The 24560-nt window shown below is 38.0% G+C and overlaps 2 protein-coding genes across 9 annotated transcripts in view; both read left to right on the top strand.

Moving 5' to 3' along the window:
• Nucleotides 1–930: 930 nt before the first annotated feature.
• On the top strand, nucleotides 931–6196 carry cdk5r1a (cyclin-dependent kinase 5, regulatory subunit 1a (p35)). Of its 2 annotated transcripts, none has more exons than XM_051715438.1 (2): nucleotides 931–1164; nucleotides 2247–6196. In XM_051715438.1, exon 2 carries the CDS (start codon nucleotides 2284–2286, stop codon nucleotides 3205–3207), a length of 924 nt encoding a protein of 307 aa, XP_051571398.1. In that variant the 5' UTR covers nucleotides 931–1164; nucleotides 2247–2283; the 3' UTR covers nucleotides 3208–6196. The 2 variants fall into 2 exon arrangements, with proteins under 2 accessions (XP_051571398.1, XP_051571397.1); XM_051715437.1 differs by having other exon boundaries at nucleotides 931–1500.
• Nucleotides 6197–21343: 15147 nt separating this feature from the next.
• Nucleotides 21344–24560, top strand: part of itga3a (integrin, alpha 3a) — a 32507-nt gene continuing 29290 nt past the window's right edge. For all 7 annotated transcript variants that reach the window (XR_007899045.1, XR_007899044.1, XM_051715411.1 and 4 more), the window contains exon 1: nucleotides 21344–21665. Coding sequence is in view for 5 of the 7 variants with exons in the window: in XM_051715411.1 (XP_051571371.1) it covers nucleotides 21472–21665 (194 nt within the window). In the remaining 2 variants the exon portion in view is untranslated. The remainder of the gene's footprint in view (nucleotides 21666–24560) is intronic.

Here is a 24560-nt window from a genome sequence, read left to right as displayed (position 1 = left end):
CTGACTATGTGCACCAATGTTAGTTTAGAATCCATCTTCACACCTAAATACCTGACCACTGATACCTGCTCTAATATTTGATTGTATAGTTTTAAATCTATCTATCTATCTATCTATCTATCTATCTGCTATTATTATATCAAAATGTGTTACGGATAAAGGTTTATCTCAGTCTTACACAGCATGCCCATGGAATGCCCACAGACCGTTCAATGCAACGGCAACTCTTATGAAACAAGTGTGCAGGTTTTTTGTTCTTCAGTTCATCAGGTAACAAAGTTTTGTTTACCAGATTGTTACAATGAGCACTAGTCTAAAACTTTTTTATTAGATTTGCCAAAGCTTGCAAAGTTTATGACATTGAATCTTTGAAAGATATTTAAGAACTGCTACTGTTTGAAGCAGATAATTGATTACCACTTTGTTGAACCCCCATCACCATTTAGCATCCCCACTATTTTCAGAAGCACCCTCAGCTATTTTAATCTGGAACCGGGACTGAATTGATGACAGGATAAGGTCAAACGTATTAACTTAAAAAGGATGCAAATGAATTTATTTAAGGAAATATGTTGCTTACTATATTGGGTCCCATTCATGTCACTGCGCCACTGAGGTCGACAAAGCCTCGTCGACTGTATTGCACATCAGGATTTCAATTAATCTTTCGTGATTGTTGTGTTGGACTTTCTACACTCTGGCTTTTGATTAAAGGTTCTAATCTGCCAGCTGCTGCGTGCAATGTAAAGACGGCGCGTTTAAAGTTGAATGTCAATCTTTTATGTCCAAACAGGAAGCACGATGCTGATGTAAGGAGGAGGATTTTAGAGCGCTAGTGACGGACAGCACCATGGACAGATAACTAGAGGGTGCTCAACCGCTGCCAAGTTCCCCACCCAGCTGCCCGCGTCGATTGCTGAGATTCAGCATCAGTAGCAATGACCGAGCGCCAATTTCTCTCTTGCGCGGCTGTCAATGAACGCAATTCTTCTCTTGACTTTACTTAAGGAACATTTATCTATGTTTGGAATTCTGAAAGGGACTTTTATTTGTTGTTTTACCTTTGATATTAAGCCTTTTCAGTTATATTTTAGCTTATAGCTCTGTAGCACCCGCCTGCGCATTTCAACAAGGGGAAAACAGACCTAAAATTCACAGAGAAAGGTAAAGCTAGAGGAGAAAAAAGAGATTTGTCATGCATAGATGGCAGTGTGTTAAGGTTTATGTGGGAAGACTTGGTTTGCATCTGGGAAATAACCTTAGCAACCGGAGAATCCTGAACACTCATTGACTGCATAGTGACTATTACGTCGAAGCATTATTACATCGCTGACGTTCCATTTTCAGCACCTTGGACAACGACGAACACGTTGGTTCACAGTGCGACACGCTTAAGAAAAAAAATAAATATATTAAACGTTTATTCGACGGATAATTATGCATTTATCAATATTTCTTCCATATCTACGTTTAAAGCAGAGGGGAAGACTGTACTGACTGGTAAGTACCAAAAAATGTTTATGTATAGTACATATGCTTGTTTTTCAATCAAATGGTCTCCATTTCAAAAGCAAATTCGCTTTTACCTGGTTCACAAAATGTAAAAAAAAATACAATAAAAAAAATAAAATAAAACTATTTGCATTATATGTCCGCATTTAAAACAATTAAGAGCCTGCTTTTATGGAAAAATTAAGACAATATCTTAATTTCTGGTAGCTTATTTTGTCTGAAGCGTATTGATGTTCTCAGTAGTGAAGGACTCCTGTTGACCACTCGTGTTGAGTTAATACACGTCACAAAGCTTCAATTTCGTAACAAAAAGGTACCATTTAACCTCGCAACGAAGTAGATTTTTCTTATAAATCAGAACCAAAAGGCAAAGAACCTGTTTACATTCGCGACCTCCATTTTGAAGCTAAGATGGATGCTTACGCACATTCTGCTTTCCTGCGGTATCGCGTGCCAGCGGTTCAGATCGCTTATAGCGAAATCTCTACATACGTCTCAGAAATAATTCGCTTTGAATTACCTTTCATTGTCAAAATGTAGGTTTCTTGTACACGCATTAAGTTGTGTTGATCACAAAAAATAGTTTGACCTGCAAGTTCTTTGTACAGCTTGTTTTGCGCATGTTCGAAGAAAACGCGTGTATGTAGCTATGAATTCTCAGTTAAAATGGATTATGGATAGGGAACAGTAATTATTTTTCGCGTATTAATTGTATTTATTTCTTTTAATGGCAGATTCCATATCTACAGATCCCCTAATAGTCAAGGCAACATGGGAACTGTACTCTCAGTCTCCCCAGGCTACCGTAAGGCTGGCCTCTTTGATGAAATGCCACCCCCTCTGGCACATTATACAGCTGTGCAGAACAGCAAAAATGCCAAGGACAAGAGCCTGAAACGACAGTCCATCATCAATGTCCTGCCATGGAAGCGCATTGTGGCTGCTTCGGCCAAGAGAAAAGGCTCGAAAAAGCTGGCCTCTGGTGACAGTCAAGATGAAGAGAGTGTGGGCACCCTCAACAGCCAAAATTTGAAGAAGTCCCAGTCCTGTGCCAACCTTTCTGGCTTCACCCAGGAACCAGCAGTGAGCTCCATACCCACATCTAAGACGACTGCCAATGTGGCCTCCACTGCAAAGAGGACCTCAATCACTGGATCCATGGGCCAAGCCACCAACGCAGGCACACCCAAAAGAGTGATTGTGCAGGCTTCCACCAGCGAGCTCCTGAGGAGCCTGGGTGAATTCCTGTGCCGGCGCTGCTACCGACTGAAGCGCCTTTCTCCAGCCGACCCAGTTCTGTGGCTCCGCAGTGTGGACCGCTCACTTCTGCTGCAGGGCTGGCAAGACCAGGGCTTTATCACTCCAGCTAACGTTGTCTTCCTTTATATGCTCTGCCGTGAGGTCATTTCTGCCGAGGTCTCCAGCGAGCGTGAGTTGCAGGCTGAGCTGCTCACTTGCCTCTACCTGTCCTATTCCTACATGGGCAATGAGATTTCCTACCCACTCAAGCCCTTCCTGGTGGAGACAGACAAGGATGCCTTCTGGAATCGCAGCCTGGCAATCATCAACCACATGAGTAGCAAAATGCTTCAGCTTAACTCTGATCCGCACTACTTCACCCAAGTTTTTTCTGACCTTAAGAATGAGTGTCAAAAGGAGGAAGAAAGCCGGCTGCTCATTGGCTTGGATCGATAAATGTGCCATGGAAGTGTGTGTGTGTGTGTGTGTGTGTGTGTGTGTGTGTGTGTTTTCTTTTTTACAAACTTCTTTAGTGTCATTATTAGTGTTAAAAAATCTTCTCTAAGTTGAAGCTTCAGAGCATAGTTTTCAGGCTTATTTGTAGCAATGAATGGGACTGGATCTACCATTCTTGAACCCTAAAGGTCTGACCAAGATGCAGGACACCAGAGTCTTAATCACAATGCCAGTAGAAAAGGAGTCCTCTGACCAACTGTGCAGCATCTCGACCTTTTCTCTAAAGATTCCATCCACACACAAACTCTTGACTGTCAATAAAGTCTGAAATCCATTCATTGAAAAGGGATGCTTGCCATGATGCACTCAACAGACTGAGCAGTTTGAAAATGGGACACTGTAGCCAAGTTAGCAACACCTGCAAAATGTAACCAAACCAAAGACTCAGCTTAACTTCAGCACTAGTTTGACCTTCTGGGGACTCCAGTTTCTACATGCAAATGAATCCTGCACAGCGAATATTACTTAGTTATTGATAAAGAAATGTGAGGACCATGAACTGCTGATTTTGCAGGTCAGGCGACTGAAGTGCTGTCCCTTGCATGGCATCACATTTTCGACATGTTGTGTTTGTTAAGCATATCCTAGTGGCCTTTAAGAAGGTCAGGGTCTTTAACTGCTGCAGGTGCAAGGCCATATTACGAGATGGTCTCTCCGACCGCTGTGAGTGACTACACTACAGTGGCAAGTAAAGAAGAGGAAATCTGATGCTTCTTGAATTGGAGATAAAGTGATTGTCTGCACCACTTCCATCAGAACATAAGAATCTTTCACCTCAAGAAGGAGCATTCCTCTGACATGTTTTCCATTTTACACTACCTATTGTCATCGTCTAAAGAACTGAAATTCTGTAATATGGAACAAATCAATGGAGAGGTAGATATTTTATGTATTTTCAACAGCAAGTACTGTATGTTCATATACGGGTGTTAATGCATGCTTCTTCGATCAACCACACATTTTTTAAAGATCTTTGTTGTTTATGATTTAATGGTCATCATTTTTGTATGAAGTTCTTTTGGACAGTGTTCCAAACTAATGTGCCATAAAGTTGGTCAGGAAAAGAACCCAAAAGCTTTTGTAGTCTTCTCATTACGAAAATGATATTTTTGAAGGAGCAAAAGGGAAGGGACATCATGTGAAGGCTTTAGAAGAAGACATACAATGTCACAAGTATTTTGTTTAACAAGAAAGAAAAAAGCCATTGCTTTGTCTATTTGATTCATAATAAGTCAATTGAGCTTACTTTTTTCATAAGTATACATACATTAAATCAAAGCCCTACAACTCTGAGTTTATTCACTTGAAAGCCTTAGATTATGTGTCAGATAAAATAAATTCTTAAAGGCAGGGTCGTGTGCAAAGCATAATTAAGTATCAAAGTATGAGAAGAGTTCTGTTACAGCTTGAAATCGATCAATTGTAAAAGAAAGCACTTAAAAAAATTTACAAGTCCACACAGGCCAATAAGGTTAAAGTGTTTATTTTTTACGTGCTTTTGTTTTTAATCATTTTTATCTGCATTTGTGATGCCACTTTCCCACATATATGAGATATGAGTGTAAACAGCAAATTTAAGAGGATGGTTGAAATGAAATGTCTACACAAATTTACTTCAGTAATGTGATACACATTGCAAACCAGTGTTAACAGAAGATGGTTTGCTGATGAGATGTGATGTAATCTTGTAAAAATGATCATCTTGTGAATGATGTGCTCTTGTCATTCCTAGTAATGAGAGAAAAGTTTTCATCAGCATTTTATCAATATACAGTGTTTACTCACTATTCCGCTTAAGTATGTGACTTTAGGACAAAAATAATTTTCAGATACTCCCTTTGTTAAATATGATCAACAATGATGAAGGAGTGAGACTTTCTTTATTCCAAAAAAACAATGTTGAAATGGAGCAGTTCACAGGTATAATATTAACATAATTTGCAAAGAGGCACTTGAATAGATTTCTGAGGGTCTTGATAGGCCTCTATAAAAAGTCCAGCAGTTTTTAAGTATGCAAGTGGCATACTGGCATTGTGTTATTTACCACCTATTTATTAGGATGGAATTACACAATGATTAGTTTCCTGAAGCACACAAAAACTGATCAAATCAGCTCAGATGGCAGGTCATAGGTGATCTGATTGCACTATATTAAGCAATATGTGAAAACCAACTGCAAACGTTTATGCACATGTGAAGTTTTAAAGATCAATGACAGACAAAAGCTAACAGAACACTGTTTAAGTCTAACCTTTATTTGTCTTCTTCTGTTAAATAAAGGGTTTTTGCTGCTCTATGGGATAAATGGCATGTTTCTATTTACATATTTAATTCACTGATAACACAATGCATGTACATTTTCCAGCCATATTTAGTGTCTGGCCTCATTCTAGTAAAACACTGATGGTGCTATTGATGCAAAGATCTCGTTCTACCCATAAGCAAGACTTTTATCATTGGTTTGCTGAATGTAATGGAGTCTTGTACTTAGGGCAAAAAGACTGTACATGTATTATTGATGTACTGATCAAAATAGTGGCTCTAATGGTAGAATGGGAATTCAAATATGGGAATGATAACTGACTGTAACAGTAATGGGTAAGGAGGGGGATACAAATTACAACAACTCTGATCTTGTCATAGATAATTAAAGTAACAAAATTGTGTTGTTATGTTTCATATAAATTTTTGTGGTAAATGTTATATTCTTCAACAAAAAATCTGTACAGCAACAAAAGACTGAAACTTGATTTTCTCTTTTCCTTATGTTTCACATTGTGTGAACTTTGTTGAGAAAAATGAAACAAAAATGAGATGTAACTATAACATATTTAAAGAAGCAATCTCTTACATATGGGTGTGTATGAATGTGAGCTGTGCAATGACTTTTGGTCAATTCTTCTACTTTATATAAAAATGTGCATTTGCAAGCAAATACCATTTTGTGTCTTGTTTTTTGTTTTGGCTAAAATTTGTTTGTTGTCTGAAATGTGTGTTTTAAAATGATGTGAAGTGATGCTGAGAGGAAATCAAAGTTAGCCAGCCCAGCAACAGTTTCTGCTGTGGTGGCACACTTGTGGACATACTTGATTGGGCAATGGGATGATGTCATACTAGAGCATACTGTAGATTCTCAACCTCATATGTAACTTGTGAGTTTGAATCCTGTAAGACATAAGCACATATACCTCACTGTCTAGTAATGAGGAGCAACTGCAGTATTATGTAAATCCATTCCACACTACTGCCATTTAGGAGCTCTCAATATGGGCACACATCACAGTGCAGATTACTGCCGTCTTCTGGAGAACAACATAATAAGACAGGTGAAGATGTGGGCTAGTGCACATGTACAGTATTTGCGTGTGTATATGTGAAGATTTCACTGTCCCAAATGAAGATTTGTAGAAGAATATTTTAGCTCTGTAAGTTCACACTATGCAAGTGAATGGTGATCAAAACATTGAAGCTCCAAAAGGCACATAAAGGCATCTTAAAAGCAATCCATATGACTCCAGTGGTTTAATCCATGTCTTCAGAAGTTATCAAATCGATTTTTGGTCTGTTCTCATCCAAAATCGATTGTATTGCTTCAGAAGACTTTAATTAAACCACTAGAGTGGTATGGATTACTTGCTGCCTGTATGTGCTTTCTGGAGCTTCAAAGTTTTTGGTCACCATTAACTTGCTTTGTATTGACCTACAGAGGTATTATTATATTATATACTATCTGATGTAAGTACTATTAAACCCTTATCTCTCTGAATACACTAAAAACAAAAATGGTAACCTGGGGATCAACCTCAAGGATCTATTTCTCCTTGATCAGACTCTAAAAAATGGCTTTTGTTTGTGTATCCTAATTTGTCAAGTTATTTTAGTCTGTTTAACCCCTTAATGCATACCCTGGATCTTTAGTAATCCGGGACCTCATTCCACCCCCTGTACCTCATCCATTTTTTGAGTTATGCCCACACCTCTTTAGTATTGCTCAATCTTTCTCTTCTAAATAAAGAAAAAAAGAAATAAAAAAGGTAAAATATGTTTTTTTATAACTGCTTAATTACCTAAAGTTCTCAGGGTCATTATTGACCTGAGATATGTAATAGTGTCACTTTTTATGTGCTTCCATATATCACATTTTATGATTATTTCATATCTATATAAATTTACTAAGGATATATATTTTTAAACTGTCACATTGATTTTCTATGTGACAATGGAGAATTATCAGAATTACATATGCACATACACATACATATATGCACTGATGTTTCAGTGACTGAACTGATTTACATTTGGCTTTGCAATTTGATGAAGAAACAACATGGAAGTAAACTATAGCAAGTACAACACATGAATAGTACAATATGGGAATTGTCATTTGGATGTACTATTGAAATTATGTAGGTTGTGCATCTATTAGAATCAAAAAATGCCTGAGAAAACTACAGCTTATATGTAGCTTCTGTGTAGCTTATGTGTTATATGTAGCTCAGTTTCTGTTTGACAGCCAGTTGCGTCTCATGAAATTTCAGTGTGGAAGCAATGAATCCTTTTCTACATTTGTTGCATCATCTCTTTGATATATATTTGATATACATTACATCAAAATATGTCACAGTATATTCCATTCTATTATTTTCTAATTGTCTGGAAAATGTTTTGGAAAATGTTGCCACTATCTGGACATTTTGTAGATCCATTTGTGATACTGTAGCTATACATGCTGGGTCACTAAAGACCAGAGTATGTAATAATTTTTGGCTAAGTATTTAATGTTTAAAACACATTTGCATGTATATCTATTTACTTGAATAAAACCAGTTAATTTAGATGTTACCAATATAAAGTAAATTATTTACGTTACCTAACAAAACCTTTTAACTGTGTATGCTGCACAGTGTGTCATCTCAAGACTGGACAACTGCAATGCTCTGTTGGCCAGCCTTCCAGCTAGCATAAATAAAGGTGCGGTCACACTAGACTTTCTGTGACTGACTAGACTTTCATGTGCCTTGCTGCCTCGCTGCCTAGACAGTCCACTGCTTAACATGCAGCGTTTTTGGTGCCTTTAAAAAAAATCTGATTTCAGACAGGCAATTAAGGCACCATAATGTCATGTCTATTGATCAGGGTATGGTCTAATGATCTCATGCAACATGCAGCCAGATGTTCAAATCATTTGCTAACAATGTCGAAAACAGGTGATAAAGTGCATGTAAAAAGGACAGAAGCCATGCTAAACAGCATAAAAGAGGAGTTAAGACAGACTGACCAAGTCTCTACTTTACTCAGCATACCCATTTAAAATCTAAGAACAGAGACATTGGAAGCCAGCTGTTTTAACACAAGCAGCTGTTCCTCAATATTTCTTCCATGATCACACTGCAGAAGGCAGATGGAACTGCAGTCACATCAAAGAGACACACAATGGACGTGCTAATAACAGCAATAACTGTCTTGGACCAGACACACCACAGCCACACTCTCTTACATCATTACAAACACTACGCCAGACAGTGAGTCAACAAAAACTCATTTCTGCACTAATTATCTTAAAAACAGTGAAATAGAATGTTTATTTGTGTGGATATGGATAATATGGATATGTGTAACTCTTAATTATTTAAAATTTATGTGAGAAGCCTAATCTGTGCACTAGGCATTGATCGGCCAGCAGGTGGCCCTCAAACCTTATGTGTTCTATGGCAAGCCGAATTCAATGTTATTCATTCACAGGATATGAGTTGTTGATATAAACAATTCAGTTTTCACTAGTTATAATTCTAATTCTTGATATCAAGAATGTAATTTTCACTAGTTATAATTCTAATTTTTGATATCAAGAATTACATTTCCACTAGTGAAAACGTGAATTCTTGATATAAAAAATGACGTCATCACTCGCAGAAATCACATTCTTGATGTCAAAAATGGGATTTTAACAAGTAAAAACCATATATTTTTATATCTATAATTGAATTTTCACAAGTAAAGTTTCACAACGATATGTCATTCACTCTTATTCAAAATGCAATTATTGATATCAAAAATTAGTTTCTTACTAGTTGAAATTCCAATTTCACTGATCAACAATTCTTTTCTTACTAGTAAAAATAGAATTTTTGATATAAACAATGCAATTTCTACAAGTGGAAATGCCCATTTTTAATATCAGCAACTGAATTTCAACTAGTAAAAATGCTCATTTTTGATATCAGATATTCAGTATTCACTAGTGACAATTTTAATCTCTGACATCTGTAATGTAATTGTTACTAGTAAGAAAGGTTTTTTTTAGATATCATTAATTACACTCCAAATTACTGATATCTGAAATTCACTTCCAGATATCAGAAATCCCAATTGTAACATGTTGAAATACATTTACAGACATCAAGATTTACCATTTTCACTAGTGAAAATGTATTTCTTGATTTCAGGAATTTATATTTTTACTAGTAACAATGTAATTGTTGATATCAAAAATTATATGTTTACTAGTAAGAAGTACTTTCTTGATATCAAGAATTCGAATTTTAACTCGTGAAAATGTAATTGTTGATATCTTTAATTACCTTTGCATAGTTTTGGCACCCTTTTAATTTTTAATCACATGAAGGATATGAATTGTTGGTATAAACAATTACATTTTCACTAGTTAAAATGCTAATTTTTGATATCAGGAATGTAATTTCTACTAGTGGAAATAGCAATTGTTGATATCAGTAATTACATTTCCACTGGTAAAAACGTAAATTCTTGATATCAACAATGACTTATTAATTTCAACTAGTAAAAATCATCATTCTTGATATCTGTAACTGAATTCTTACATGTTAAAAAGGAATTGTTACATTACTTTTTGGATATGTGCATAATGAGGAGTGCTTACGAGTTCCTTAAGTACCTTATGAATATTCAAAAAAGAAAGGAATACCCAAGGGGGAAAGAGAACCGCTAATTCATCCCCATGATGCGGGGTTAGATTATCGCCATCTATCGTTCGAGCACGTTTGTTTGCATTTTTAGATTAAAAATGTGCTGTTTTACATCGATTTCATTGATTACTATCTATAACATGTAATTGTAGCCTTTTCAATAAGGTTCCATGTGTTAACATTAGTTAATGACCAAACAATAAATAAAATAAAAAATAAAATATTAAAATATTGTTTTAAAGAGTAGATACAAATAGATTTAAAGCTTTTTAGTGTGTCTTGATTTACTTATTCCTACTTTCTATGAGTTTTCAAATGTTACATTTGCCAGTGTTTCTCCCTCACCCATGCTTTTGAACATCTTAAGGACATATTTATAATAAGTATCAACGTCAGATAAATTACCCATTGCACTTTTCCTTTAAGAACTTAATAATATTTTCAATTCATTTGGTATTCATGAGTACAATTTGGATTTCTTTCCAAATTTCCCAATTACAGTTGTCAATACAACATGAAAGCATTTCAGAGAACAATTTTAGAGTTTCAACTGAAGTTAGGATGGAAATGAGGTCACGCTAAAGTTTGGACAGTATAGGGTCCCGTGTACCAGAATACTGGCGGTTCGCCTGGGGGAGTGGTCATTTCTCCACTTCTATTCCTTCTCCTGCGAAAACAATTGACAGACGGTTGGACGGCGAAATTAGGGAACACTTATGACTAATTTTAGCTATCCTTGCTAATATGATTCTCGTGTGGGTCTTACCTTGGGTCTAAATGCTTCAAGTTATATGTCGGGTCCTTGGAAAAACACTGCATCTTCACAGCTGGAAGGTAATTTACACTGAACTGTAATGTTGTTTCTCTTTTCTCCATTGAAGTGACAAGAATGTTGGAATTTCTACAAAAATTATAATAGTCCTCTAGTGGCCATTGCGATGAAAAGCACTTTTAATGGTCACGAGAGAACCAGAAGAGGTCACCAATGTGCATCTGATCATATCTGTATCACTATAAAGCAAGCAGCGGTTTTTATCATTTTATGTCAGGAGGATCTTTTGTTTTTTTATATATTGAAAATTGTAATCCTGCTAGTAATCTGAATACGTTTATTTTTATGTAACTGTAACGGATTACAGTTACACATTTTTATCCTGATTACGTAAAACAAGTATTCCGTTACTCCCCAAGCCTGGGTAACGGTCAATGTACTCCTAAAATAAAAATAATTGTCTGTAAAGACCTAACATCCCTTATCAATTTGCTCTTTTTCATGGTTGTGGTCTGATAATCCACTGCTCATATGCTGACAACCAAGTAGGCACAATACCGTATATTTAGCCCCAAAGTTTATTTAGGCCTACTCACTGACAAATTTTACTCAGAAAATCAAGGATATTTTAATTTTAATTTAATTTCAGGGCCTCTAAACAGATGGCTGGTTGGTTGCTGTATGTGGAGGTGACTTTAAAAAGATTTAAGAAAAATGGAGCCCTCATAATTACTCCTTGGTTCACCAGCACTTTACTGGTAAACTCTTTTGAATTACTGAACCGATAAATTAAGTGCAAAAAGGGTCTCCCTGAAGGCAACAGAAGACTACAGGGCTTTGCAATATTCACTGTAATTAAATTTTTTCTCTGCCCTCAATCTGTAAAAAATGTTAATAGACAAAATAAAATGTTACAATCTTAGTATAATTCTCGTATTGTTACTGTATTTTATTACGTGTTATTATGAATCACTTGCCTGTCAGTGTCAATGGAATTATTCTAAAGCATTAGAAATTCAAAGTTCTTTAAACAGACAGATGAAGTGGTCTATGTCTCAGGAAATGGTTGTGGTCTGTTGCTTTGAGGCTTGAATTCTCACAGTTGTTTCCAATAAACTTTGTCTAACAATAACTGAGAATGTAAAAAGGGTCAGAAAACCACTAGGACATGACAAGTTCAGTTTGAACGACTCAAGACTGCATATTTGCAACAGACAGTTCAGTTACACTCTTGATTTTACCTCTATGAAATTTGTTGGTTCCTGCCAAAATGATAAAATATTAACACATCACTGAAGGTAGAATAGGCCATGACAGAGTTTAATTGCATTTTCATTTGAGAAATGACAAGCTTTAGACACAAATATCAAATACTTGTTGAGAATGACTAACAATATAAATGTGCTTTATTCAACAAACATTAAACAAAAAAAGTCCAGCCATAATGTGATTGTGTGCATTTAATACTAGTCTGATTTAATCCTTATTAAGAAATGGTGTCTACTGTCAGTTTCATCCCTATACTGTAACATACATTGGTATACAGTTTTAACAAATTAAAACCAAGAATTCCCTACAAGAGTGTTTAAAATATCCTAGGCACTTTTCTCTCTTTTGGTGATTGGCCCAAACACCTGTTTAATTTCTGCCACTGATTATAGCTATTCTTTCATCTAAACTTGACAACAAAAACAGCTTGAAAAAGACAACAGGTACTGTACATATCTGTGAATTTCACTTATGCTCATCTGTACTCTAAGAATTCACAGAGACCTGAAACATATGCCCAGACTAGATTCTCAAAGCTATCAGAATTCATCTGGCATGTACTGATGTATAAAAAAAAAATTAAAAACTGTAACAGGATCTCACATGTGGGAACTGGTGAGTAAATCAAGCGGCCTTCACACGGCATGTTCTGACTTTAATCAGTGAAGGTCTATTCTGAGGAGAGCTGACAAGAACAAACCCACTGAGTCTAATTACTGTGTGACATGGCAAGCTGCTGGGACACATAACAAAAGAGAGAAAAGAGATGTACAACATAAGTATCAGTCCCTCAGTGCTGAGAATTTTTCATACAGGTTCATTAAATTGTTATTCAGCTGATTAAGCATTGTCACAGCAACATAAATCACAAATCTTGCCTGAATTCAGTATCCATATAGTTTCAAAACAGCTTCCCATTAATTGAAATTAAAAGAGTTTTATACCACATGACAACAAATACTTTGTACTGAATTTATAGTTATAGCACCACTTCCATGGCTGGCTAGCTATAAGCAAACAGCTTTGAAAAGGCTTTGAAATATATAGTGATATTATTTGAAAAAAATTTAGCTTTTTCTAAATAGATGAAAATACCATTAATACATCAGGCCATTTGTCATCCATTTTGACCTTGCAGCAAAGGTTGCATTGTTTCTCTTTCTCACTTGTGCCCACATACTGAAGAAAATCAAGCTCTGCCCCTGTACAGGAGTCTTGGCATAAATGGCAAAGAAGCCATTTTTAGTCACAAGAGGTCTATACATTTGACCACTTCTCTTGTTTAGCATGAGTGAAAACAGTAAGAGAGCAAATGAGGAGCCTCAGGCAATCAACTGATTCTTTAAAAAAAGCAAGTGTCAGAGATTCCCAAAGCACATGAACACTGGGCACATTTTCTGCTTATTACCTCAGCTGAATTAGTAGCCCTGGGCATGGTGGATGAGGAGGGCTGATAATTCTGAATAGATACAGGAATAATAAGTGAAGCAGAAACTCACTGACCCTTCTTGGGGATATCAATGTAATATTGCTAATCTTGTTGGAGTCCTCGGGCAAGGAGATGACTCTAAAGGGGGATATGAATCTCCAAGCATTAGTCACAAGCAGCTATGTATGTGAAGCCTTGCAGGTTGTTTAACAGATTTTTTTTATTTTATTTTTTTATTTTATTTTAGCCATTAATTAAAATGGTTTTGCTTTACCCACCCCTTCATAAAGTATTTTGGGGAGAAATTGAATCAGTGTGATATATTACGCTACATGCTTTGATGTGCTGTTTCTGTAACAATTCAGAACATGTCAAAAGAGGGTTCAAGATACTTGTACACATAATCAACAACTTGGCAAAAATCAATCATTCACTTCCCATATAGTCAATATCACTATATTCACATAAAACACACACACACACACACACACACACACACACACATATATATATATATATATTAGTGTGTGTGTGTGTGTGTGTGTGTGTGTATGTGAATATAGTGATATTGACTATATACACATAACATTATATATACAGTATATATATTGTCACACGGCTAGTAGAGCCAGTAGTGAAATTTGATGTAGATCTGCCTAAGCTGAGTGAGGTGAGGCAGGTGGTAGAAAAAGCCAGGGCAACTTCAGCTCCAGGCCTGAATGAGATACCATACAAACTGTATAAGAAGTGTCCCATGGTTCTTAAAATGTTGTGGAGACTGTTGAGGGTTGCCTGGAAGAAGCAGTGCATACCCGTGGAGTGGCGAAGGGCAGTGGCCATCTTCATACCCAAAGAGCAGGGATCCACCAGCATTAGTCAGTTTAGGAGCATTGCTCTATTGAACGTGGAAGGAAAGCTTTTCTTTTCGATGGTAGCAAGGAGGATGTCTGACTACCTCCTGAAGAATGGATACATAGACACAAGCTGCCAGAAGGCAGGCATACCAGGTTTTCCTGGGTGTATGGAACATACGTCAGTAATATGTGAGCAGATCCAGTCTGCCAAGAGAGATAAGAAAGACATCCACGTAGTCTGGCTGGGCTTGGCAAATGCCTATGGATCAGTTCCACACCAGATTGTTAACTATGCACTGGAGTTTTTCCATATACCAGAGTGCATTAGGAGCTTGGTTGACAGCTATTATGGGGACCTGAAGATATGTCATGCAACACGGGACTACACAACACAATGGAAGCAACTGGAAAAAGGAATAGCGATGGGATGTTCACTCTCCCATCCTATTCACAGCTGCATTCGAGATCGTCCTAATTGGTGCAAGACAAATGGTCAGAGGAATCCGTGCACAATCTGGGGTGAGATTGCCAGCTCTGTGCGGTTATATGGATGATGTCACAAGCATCCTCCAGACTGCTGCATGTACTAACTGGCTCTTGAAAAGGCTGGAAGAGCTACTGGCATGGGTCAGAATGTTACCAATTTCCACTTTACCATCACCTGATTTGGCCATTAAAAATGTGTGAGATTTCTGCAGCACAGTGGAATGGATGGACACCAAGGCCAACAGTTACATCAGGAAGTGGCTAGACTGCCATGTTGTCTCTCAGATGAAGCATTGTTTGGAAGAAATGCTTTACAACTGCCCCTAAAATTACTCACTCTGGGCTACAAGCAGGAAAAGACCAGGCTTGTTTTGGAGCTACGGGAATCGATAGACCAGGCAGTGAGGGCAGATCAAGTCCAAGTCCGAACAGGCAGAACTTGGAAGGCAGAGGAGGTCGTTAACCAGGCAGTTTCAAGACTGAAGCATCAAGAGATTGTTGGAAGAACACTGTTAGGAAGAACAGGCCTTGGATGAGGGGTGGCTCCCAAACTGTGGTCAACAGCCTCCTGAAAACAGAGGAAAGCAATGGTAGTTATGGAAGTAACTAGGATGGAAGAGGAAGGGTATAAGGTTAGGGCAGTCAGCCAGCAGCAACAAGGGTGCTGTACCATATGGGAGGGGACATCTGATAGAGTGTTAGGATAGGCTGACCTGTGGAAGGTATCCCAGGCAAGGCTAAGTTTCCTAATAAGATCCACCTACGATACCCAACCAAGCCCTGGGGATTTGTCTCGGTGGTATGGCAAAGATGAGAGTTGCCCCATCTGTGAGGCCCCCAGAGCAAACTTGAAGCACATATTGATTGGGTGCAAGACTGCCCTGGCACAAGGACGGTACAGGTGGTGGCATTATCAGGTCCTGCGTAAGCTGGCAGATATCCTAGAAGTGCATGGAGTAAAGGCAAACATAGGCAACCATGCTCCCCAGAGGCAGGGTGTTGATCTAGTTAAAAATGGAGGTGCCACACAAGGCACAGCACGGAGAGAAGCCAGATCAAGCTTGGCACCTGGAAGTGATTGGTCAATGATGGTCGACCTTGGCCAGCAGCTAAAATTTCCTACCGAGGTTGCCATTATCTCCTTGAGGCCGGATGTAATGTTGTGGTCAACTTCAGTTAGGAAAATAGTAATGATTGAGCTTACTGTTACATGGGAAGAGGGTCTGGAGACAGCCTATGAGAGGAAGAAGCTAAAATATGCTGATCGGGCCGCAGAGTGCAGGGAAAATGGATGGAGGACTGCCACCTACCCTGTGGAGGTTGGGTGCCGAGGATTTATGGGAACATCAATGCAGCACCTATTTAGAGACATTGGCATCATAGTAGCAGCTTTAAAAAAGTCTGAAGGAATTGGCAGAGGAAGCTGAGAAAAGGAGTTTCTGGCTATGGTTAAGAAGGAAGGACAAAAAGTGGGGGGTTTAGAAATAGGAAACTGAGGAATAGGGAATCTGGGTGATATGTGGTGTGGGCTTGTGCTGAGGCAGTATGCCATACGGAAGCGGTGGCATTGAGTTACTGAGAAATACGGTGCCAGTGCCAGTAGGGCCCTGAGTATGCATCTTGGTGCCAGTTAGCCAACGGGCTGGCACGTATGGTCGTGCCAAGGTATTATGACATACAGAACCCTGGTTGCAAGCAATTTGTGAAGGAAGGATGTCTGGATGGGAAGACAAGGATGATCCGGTGTCCAGCTGCCCCACCACCAGGAGATATTCCGGTATTAATGGGGTGAAACATTGAAGATTGGTGGCTCCCGGCTGATGACCCCGCAGCTAGGTTGAAGGCACTGATGGAGGTGCAGCTGGCAATAATGCCCGGCAGGTTATTACAGCTACCTGTACATCTGTTTATGTACAGTATGTGTGTGTGTGTGTGTGGTATATATATATATATATATACATATATACACACACACAGAATATTGATTCAGTCTGGGATTACATGAAGAGACAGAAGCAATTGAGACAGCCGAAATATATAGAAGAACTGTGGCAAATTCTCCAAAAAGCTTGGAACATCCTATCTGCCAACAACAAAGAAAAACTGTTTCCAAGTGTACCTAGGAGAATTGGTGCTGTTTTGAAGGCAAAGGTGGTCACACCAAATATTGATTTAGCTTTTTTATGTTTACTGGACTTTTTATGACTTTAATTGATAAATGAAAACTTTTTATGGCATTATTTTTGAAGACATCCTCACATGCAACATTTTTCTCAAGTGCATAAAACTTTTGCACAGTACTGTATATATATATATATATATATATATATATATATATATACACACACACACACAACAGTTAGTTCCGGTCCTTGAATCTGATTGGACGAGAGACTTTCCATGAGTACTGATGGTCTCACACCATCATCACTGGGATGCTTCACTGTGTGTATCACTCTGCTTGTGTTTGTGCTGTTCTAAACTAAAGTGTAAGAGCAGTGCAGATGTGTTAAAGGAATAGCTCACCCAAAAATGAAAATTGATAATTTACTCACTCTCAGGCCATCCAAGATGTATCTGAGTTTCTTTCTTCATCAAAACAGAATTTAAGATTTTTAGGATTTCATTTCAGGCCTCCTCTTTTAAACAATGCAAGTGAATGTAATACATTTTTTTGACAGTCCAAAATGCATATTTAGGGTGAATCAAAATAATCCACACGACTCCAGTCGACAAATAAAGTTCTTCTGAACCCAAACGATTGGTTATTTTTAGAAACAAAACAATACTTATATACTTTTTAACCACAAATGTTCGCTTGCGTACATCTCTGTGACGCGCGCCCATGAAAGGGATGACGTAAGCTCATTGGTAAGGCCGTCACGTGGAGGAGGAGTCAGGAAGCGTGTCATTGTTTACAAGAGAAACTTGCACAGACCACTTGCACAAATTCCAAAACAATTTAAACTATTCCTTTGAGAGCTACTGTATATGTGTCTCTTTACATGTAATTTTTTGACATTACATATGTTAGCCAGCAGGTGGTGGCAAAAGATAATTTTTGTGTGTAATATGAGCCAGTTAGGTGAGGTGAAGTGAATCCGCGTCAGTCAGTGTTTACATACAACAGCACTACGTGATCGCTTGTATTACTACTACACCACTAAAGCTAGGAAATGGCTTTAAACAAACAACTTCAGCATTACAGCTCATCACAGCTGAGAGACATAACAGACTGATTAATTACAGAACTCAAGGCACTTACCTCTTACCAGAGTTTCCACATTGGAGAGGACATACTGTTTAAACTGGTAGAGAAGATTGCAGTTTCTATAGTGAATGACTCTTGCGCACCGGCTACCATGAAATAGGGAGAAATACCCCCACTTGGATGGCTATTTTGCCACTGAGAAAACCGATCCTCAGAAAGCTGACAGCATCTCTGCTTGGGAGTGGCAACAGGTGATAGCACACACTCTGTCACTCTCTCTCTCTCTCTCTCTCTCTCTCTCTCTCTCTCTCACTCACACTCACACTCATCCATCCTTGTTTATCCAATAACTTGGTACAAACAGCACAAGCCATGATACTATTTCTGAAGTGACATTTTTTAATTACTAAAAAGACTTGGACGCATCATTTGTTTTGAACTAGCAACGGCAGATTCTGATCCATCGCAAAAAAAAGTAGTTCCATGCACGAATGCGTTTTTTATGACCATATTCAGTTTTTCCTAATTTTTTTAAATTTACTTGTTCATTGAACTGTTGTATATAAGCAATATCACACTCGCAATCGTGCTATATGGCCTTAAATCAGCACTGCTGTGATTACCTACGGCACTGGGCCTGCGGCCGAATCACAGCAGTGCTGATGTAGGGCCATATTGCACTCTTGCTCCTGTGATATTGCTTTATATATATATATATATATATATATATATATATATGTATATATATATATATATATATATATATATATATATATGTGTGTATATATATATATATGTATAATGTTATGTGAATATAGTCAATATCACTCGCTTTGATAGATATAAGATCATTTATAAAAGCTCCATAATGAACATAATAAGGGACCGTGCAGAACGAACTCGTCCTTGCGCTTAAACAGCTAGACCCAGAGTAACGAATATATAAAAAAGGCAGGTGTCTCCAGACGCGTTTATAAAAGTTTTTTAAACTTGACGCGGTATCTAAAAATCCACGGTACCCTGCACGAGAGGGTGAAAAAACAGCGAGACGCGGCGCAACTTTCAATTACAGGTGCATCTCAATAAATTAGAATGTCGTGGAAAAGTTCATTTATTTCAGTAATTCAACTCAAATTGTGAAACTCGTGTATTAAATAAATTCAGTGCACACAGACTGAAGTAGTTTAAGTCATTGGTTCTTTTAATTGTGATGATTTTGGCTCACATTTAACAAAAACCCACCAATTCACTATCTCAAAAAATTAGAATATGGTGACATGCCAATCAGCTAATCAACTCAAAACACCTGCAAAGATTTCCTGAGCCTTCAAAATGGTCTCTCAGTTTGGTTCACTAGGCTACACAGTCATGGGGAAGACTGCTGATCTGACAGTTGTCCAGAACACAATCATTGACACCCTTCACAAGGAGGGTAAGCCACAAACATTCACTGCCAAAGAAGCTGGCTGTTCACAGAGTGCTGTATCCAAGCATGTTAACAGAAAGTTGAGTGGAAGGAAAAAGTGTGGAAGAAAAAGATGCACAACCAACCGAGAGAACAGCAGCCTTATGAGGATTGTCAAGCAAAATCGATTCAGGAATTTGGGTGAACTTCACAAGGAATGGACTGAGGCTGGGGTCAAGGCATCAAGAGCCACCACACACAGACATGTCAAGGAATTTGGCTACAGTTGTCGTATTCCTCTTGTTAAGCCACTCCTGAACCACAGACAACGTCAGAGGCGTCTTACCTGGGCTAAGGAGAAGAAGAACTGGACTGTTGCCCAGTGGTCCAAAGTCCTCTTTTCAGATGAGAGCAAGTTTTGTATTTCATTTGGAAACCAAGGTCCTAGAGTCTGGAGGAAGGGTGGAGAAGCTCATAGCCCAAGTTGCTTGAAGTCCAGTGTTAAGTTTCCACAGTCTGTGATGATTTGGGGTGCCATGTCATCTGCTGGTGTTGATCCATTGTGTTTTTTGAAAACCAAAGTCACTGCACCCGTTTACCAAGAAATTTTGGAGCACTTCATGCTTCCTTCTGCTGACCAGCTTTTTAAAGATGCTGATTTCATTTTCCAGCAGGATTTGGCACCTGCCCACACTGCCAAAAGCACCAAAAGTTGGTTAAATGACCATGGTGTTGGTGTGCTTGACTGGCCAGCAAACTCACCAGACCTGAACCCCATAGAGAATCTATGGGGTATTGTCAAGAGGAAAATGAGAAACAAGAGACCAAAAAATGCAGATGAGCTGAAGGCCACTGTCAAAGAAACCTGGGCTTCCATACCACCTCAGCAGTGCCACAAACTGATCACCTCCATGCCACGCCAAATTGAAGCAGTAATTAAAGCAAAAGGAGCCCCTACCAAGTATTGAGTACATATGCAGTAAATGAACATACTTTCCAGAAGGCCAACAATTCACTAAAAATGTTTTTTTTTTATTGGTCTTATGATATATTCTAATTTTTTGAGATAGTGAATTGGTGGGTTTTTGTTAAATGTGAGCCAAAATCATCACAATTAAAAGAACCAAAGACTTAAACTACTTCAGTCTGTGTGCATTGAATTTATTTAATACACGAGTTTCACAATTTGAGTTGAATTACTGAAATAAATGAACTTTTCCACGACATTCTAATTTATTGAGATGCACCTGTACGTGTGTCAATGTTTCCAACGGGGAAACGTTTGGAAAAACAGCGCGGACGGACGCAAAAACGTGTTCGGTGTGAACAGCACCTAACTTGACACGGCGTCTAAAAAACGCGGCGCTTCTGCGCGAGACCCTGAAAAAACAGCGAGACGCTACGGTAAAAGACGTCCGTTTAGCGCATGTTTACATAGAAAAACGCGTGTAAACGGCCCCTAACTCTTAAAGATTAACTTTCATTTTCAGTACGCGTTCGGTTTTAATCACCATCATCACTTTAGTCTTCTTAAAAGTCTACCCAGCAGATTTCTCGACATTATGACGACTGAATGAAAGTAAGGTGTGTGTAGTCCAGCATGTGTATTGAAAGTCCATTTCAATGCCCTTCAGTTAGGATTTCACTAATGACTGACTGACTGACTGACGCGAACACCCCGGAAGGAAGAATGACTAACATGAACAATGATTTTACGGCGTCTGATAAATCTTCTCCGATTCAGACCCGGACAGTCATTTCGCTCCGTTCTGTCTTTCTTTCTTGGCAAACCTAAAGATCTCGGAACTGAAGTCCCACGGAGACTATTGAAAAAATGAATGTATTTCATCGGCATGGACATAATAAAAACATGTTTGTCTTGGTGTTGATGCTGTTCGCGCCTCATTGCTGTCACGCGTTCAACTTGGATGTGAGGTTTCCAGTCGTCAAAGAGGGAAAAACTGCGGGGAGCTTATTTGGACTTTCCGTTGCACTTCATGAACAGGTCGTGGGAGAGAAACGATACTTGTAAGTATTTCTCACCACTGTAAATAACCTGACCTTAGGTCAAGTGTCATCCATTTTTTCCGCGAGTATGCACCTGTTGAATTTTTTTTTGTTTGTTTGTTTGTTTTATAAGTAATGCGCTTCTTCTTCTTTTTTTTATTTTAATTTAATTTTTTTTTAATGTATTTATTTATTTTTATTTTTTTTTAAAGCTGCATTATTTTCTATGCATTATTTGTAGGATGCAAATTGCAAACCTTTTTTCTTCTTTGACTTGACATAGTGACCTGTAAATTGAATAACCTGGAAAAATTCTGTCATCATGCAGGTCTGAATTTTTGGGGTTGAAAATTTCAAGTTTATTCATCTTGCAAAAGAAGGAAACTGTATTTTTATTTTTTTAATTTGTGGTGTTGGATTAACTCGATTAACATTCAAACCTCCATTTCACAAGAACTAACTGTGACATTGGGTTGGGCAGGTCAGGTCCCCCTTGTCTTATGTTTTGTAGTTATGGTAGCAACAACAAAATTACAGTGCTACAATGTAGGCTCCTTTAGGTCAGAAATCCGGGGTTCAGACATTTAGAACTCAGATGGATAAGGCAATGGGTAGAATACTGACCTATATAGACTGACTGCAATATGAGATAGTATGAGAGTATTTATGAAGAAGTCCTACAGAGTAGTGATGATTGAAAGTTTGAGTACAGTTGGACACAGTCAGCTGCGAAATGAGTATGGCCATTAATTTTATATTAGTTACTGAATATAAAGGTAGAAAACTCTCTGAAAAATATGTACATTTTGGTAAATACCTTTTGAGGTTTGCACATTGACCACTTACCTCTTGTTGCAGAGAAATATCTCTACAAACCAACTTATCATTTTAAATAGTTTCTATGTTCCACAGACCAATTTGCTGTTGGGCAAGAGGATTGTTCCTTTGTAGTTCTTGCTTTGTAGTTCAGGTATCATTTATGATTCTCAAAAAATGAATGGGAACGAAAGTGTCCTTTACTGTACAGAGCTTATGAGCACTGCAAGACCTATATCACCAGCCTCGTAAAGAAGTAACCAGTAGATCACTTAAATTTGTTAGTATTCTGCAAGGAGATTGAACAACTAAGGATATCAAACAGGTTACAGACCACTGTTGCTACTGTTATAGCAGTGTACCACCTTAAAGGTGAAGTGTGTAATTTTTGTGCCAATACAGTCATCAAATAGAATTGCAAAAAAAATAAAAAAAATAATATATATATATATATATATATTCCCTGTCTTCCATTGGTCGGGCAAAGAGATAGCCCTGCCCCAAACTCATGCCATTGGCTGAGTCAATGTTGCTATGTTGGGCAGATCGGGATGCTCAAACAAACAGAGCAATGTTTAAATTGTACCACAGAGCCATGTGTACACATTTCAAGGAAAGCAACCAATAAATGGCTTACTTCAATTGTTTTTTGTATATTAAGCTACAATGTAAATAATCAGGTAAATGGTGAGATTGATTTAGTCATATTACATCATATTTTTGACTTTAATAAAACCAGTTAATTTAGTTCAGTGTCTTGGTGGACAAGGTCTGATACGCTGCTGCAGAGCAAGTACGAAGACTTGCTACTGCTAGAACATACACAGACACACTGTGTTAGCATGTGCATGTTAGCTGCTGCACATTCAGACAAACACAACAATGGGTCTCATCTAGGGTGTCAAATGGGGAAGGACCGGCACTGGTATGGCTTCAAGTCATATGTCACCACATGAAGCACATTTTTTAAGTACCCGACAAAAGTTTTTTTTTTTTTTTTTTTTGCAGTGTGGGATCAAAGAAAGTATTTTATAGTCGAAAAAATGAAAAACCTTTTATGGTGTTACTTAAAATCATATGTTCAGTGCTACGAGTGTAGCTTTCATATCCCACTAAGGTGTATTAAGACACCACCTTTGCAGATGCAGCACATAATATGACTGAGCATGATAGTGCAGGCAGTTTTTCAGTACTAGTGACTCATATATTGGTTTGCACACAGTGCTTTTTTCATATCCCCAGGGAATAAGAATTCCAAAGATTTCACAGTGGAAGCCAGCCATGTAACGGCATTGATTCATGCAGGATGTTTTCTTTTATTACAGAGGAAAATAATGCCCAACCCACTACAGTCCTACTTTGATTGAGAAAACCCAAATGGCATTTAAGGAAATGCACCATAAATATGACCATAATGGTGGAAAGTAATGATTTTTTTGTGGTTTGCCTGAGTGCTCAGGCAAAATATATTGCCGCTTTGTGGAATTTATTTGAAACCAATGTAGAAACAGAGGTATTGCTGAAGCATGTTAATTGTTGACATATATTGTAATATAATAGAACACTTTTCAGTTCTGTCGTCACTTCAGTTGTTAGTCAAACTGTTCTCACTTAAGTGACAGACAGCTTACCACTGTATTTTTAGAGAGACTTCTTGTTATCAGAAATGCATTTGTATTTCTGATGTTATGACAGTAACATGATAAAACCACAAATTTCTCCCAAGTTATAACATGTCCCCTGTTACGTTGGTGGGATTTTTGAGAGGACAACAGAGATATCAAAGTATTATACACTTGGGAACTATGCTGCCCTGCAAAGGCAAAATGCAGTAACTAAACAATCTGTCAAAATTGAGTTATGAGCCACATTGATCTGTCCTGTGACAGAAGGGTTTGGGTCAACTATGCTCAGATTCAGAGAAAACAGAGAAAGACAGTTTTATAATCCACATTTGGCTGGACAATCATGCTTCTCTGTTTCAGTGTTGCTGTAGTTACTGTGTTTTGGCTTTGAAGGGCAGTACGGATGTGCCTATTTAAATTTGTACATCAAAAACATACTTTGACTGTATAGGACAAACATTGGGTTGACTGTCAT

Source organism: Myxocyprinus asiaticus, chromosome 13, assembly GCF_019703515.2.
Source record: "Myxocyprinus asiaticus isolate MX2 ecotype Aquarium Trade chromosome 13, UBuf_Myxa_2, whole genome shotgun sequence".
Lineage (NCBI taxonomy): Eukaryota > Metazoa > Chordata > Actinopteri > Cypriniformes > Catostomidae > Myxocyprinus > Myxocyprinus asiaticus.
This window is presented reverse-complemented; position numbering and strand designations above follow the sequence as displayed.

Bases quoted from the DNA above. Each gene is read 5' to 3' on its own strand.
- cdk5r1a (XM_051715438.1), top strand. From the start codon at position 2,284: ATGGGAACTGTACTCTCAGTCTCCCCAGGCTACCGTAAGGCTGGCCTC.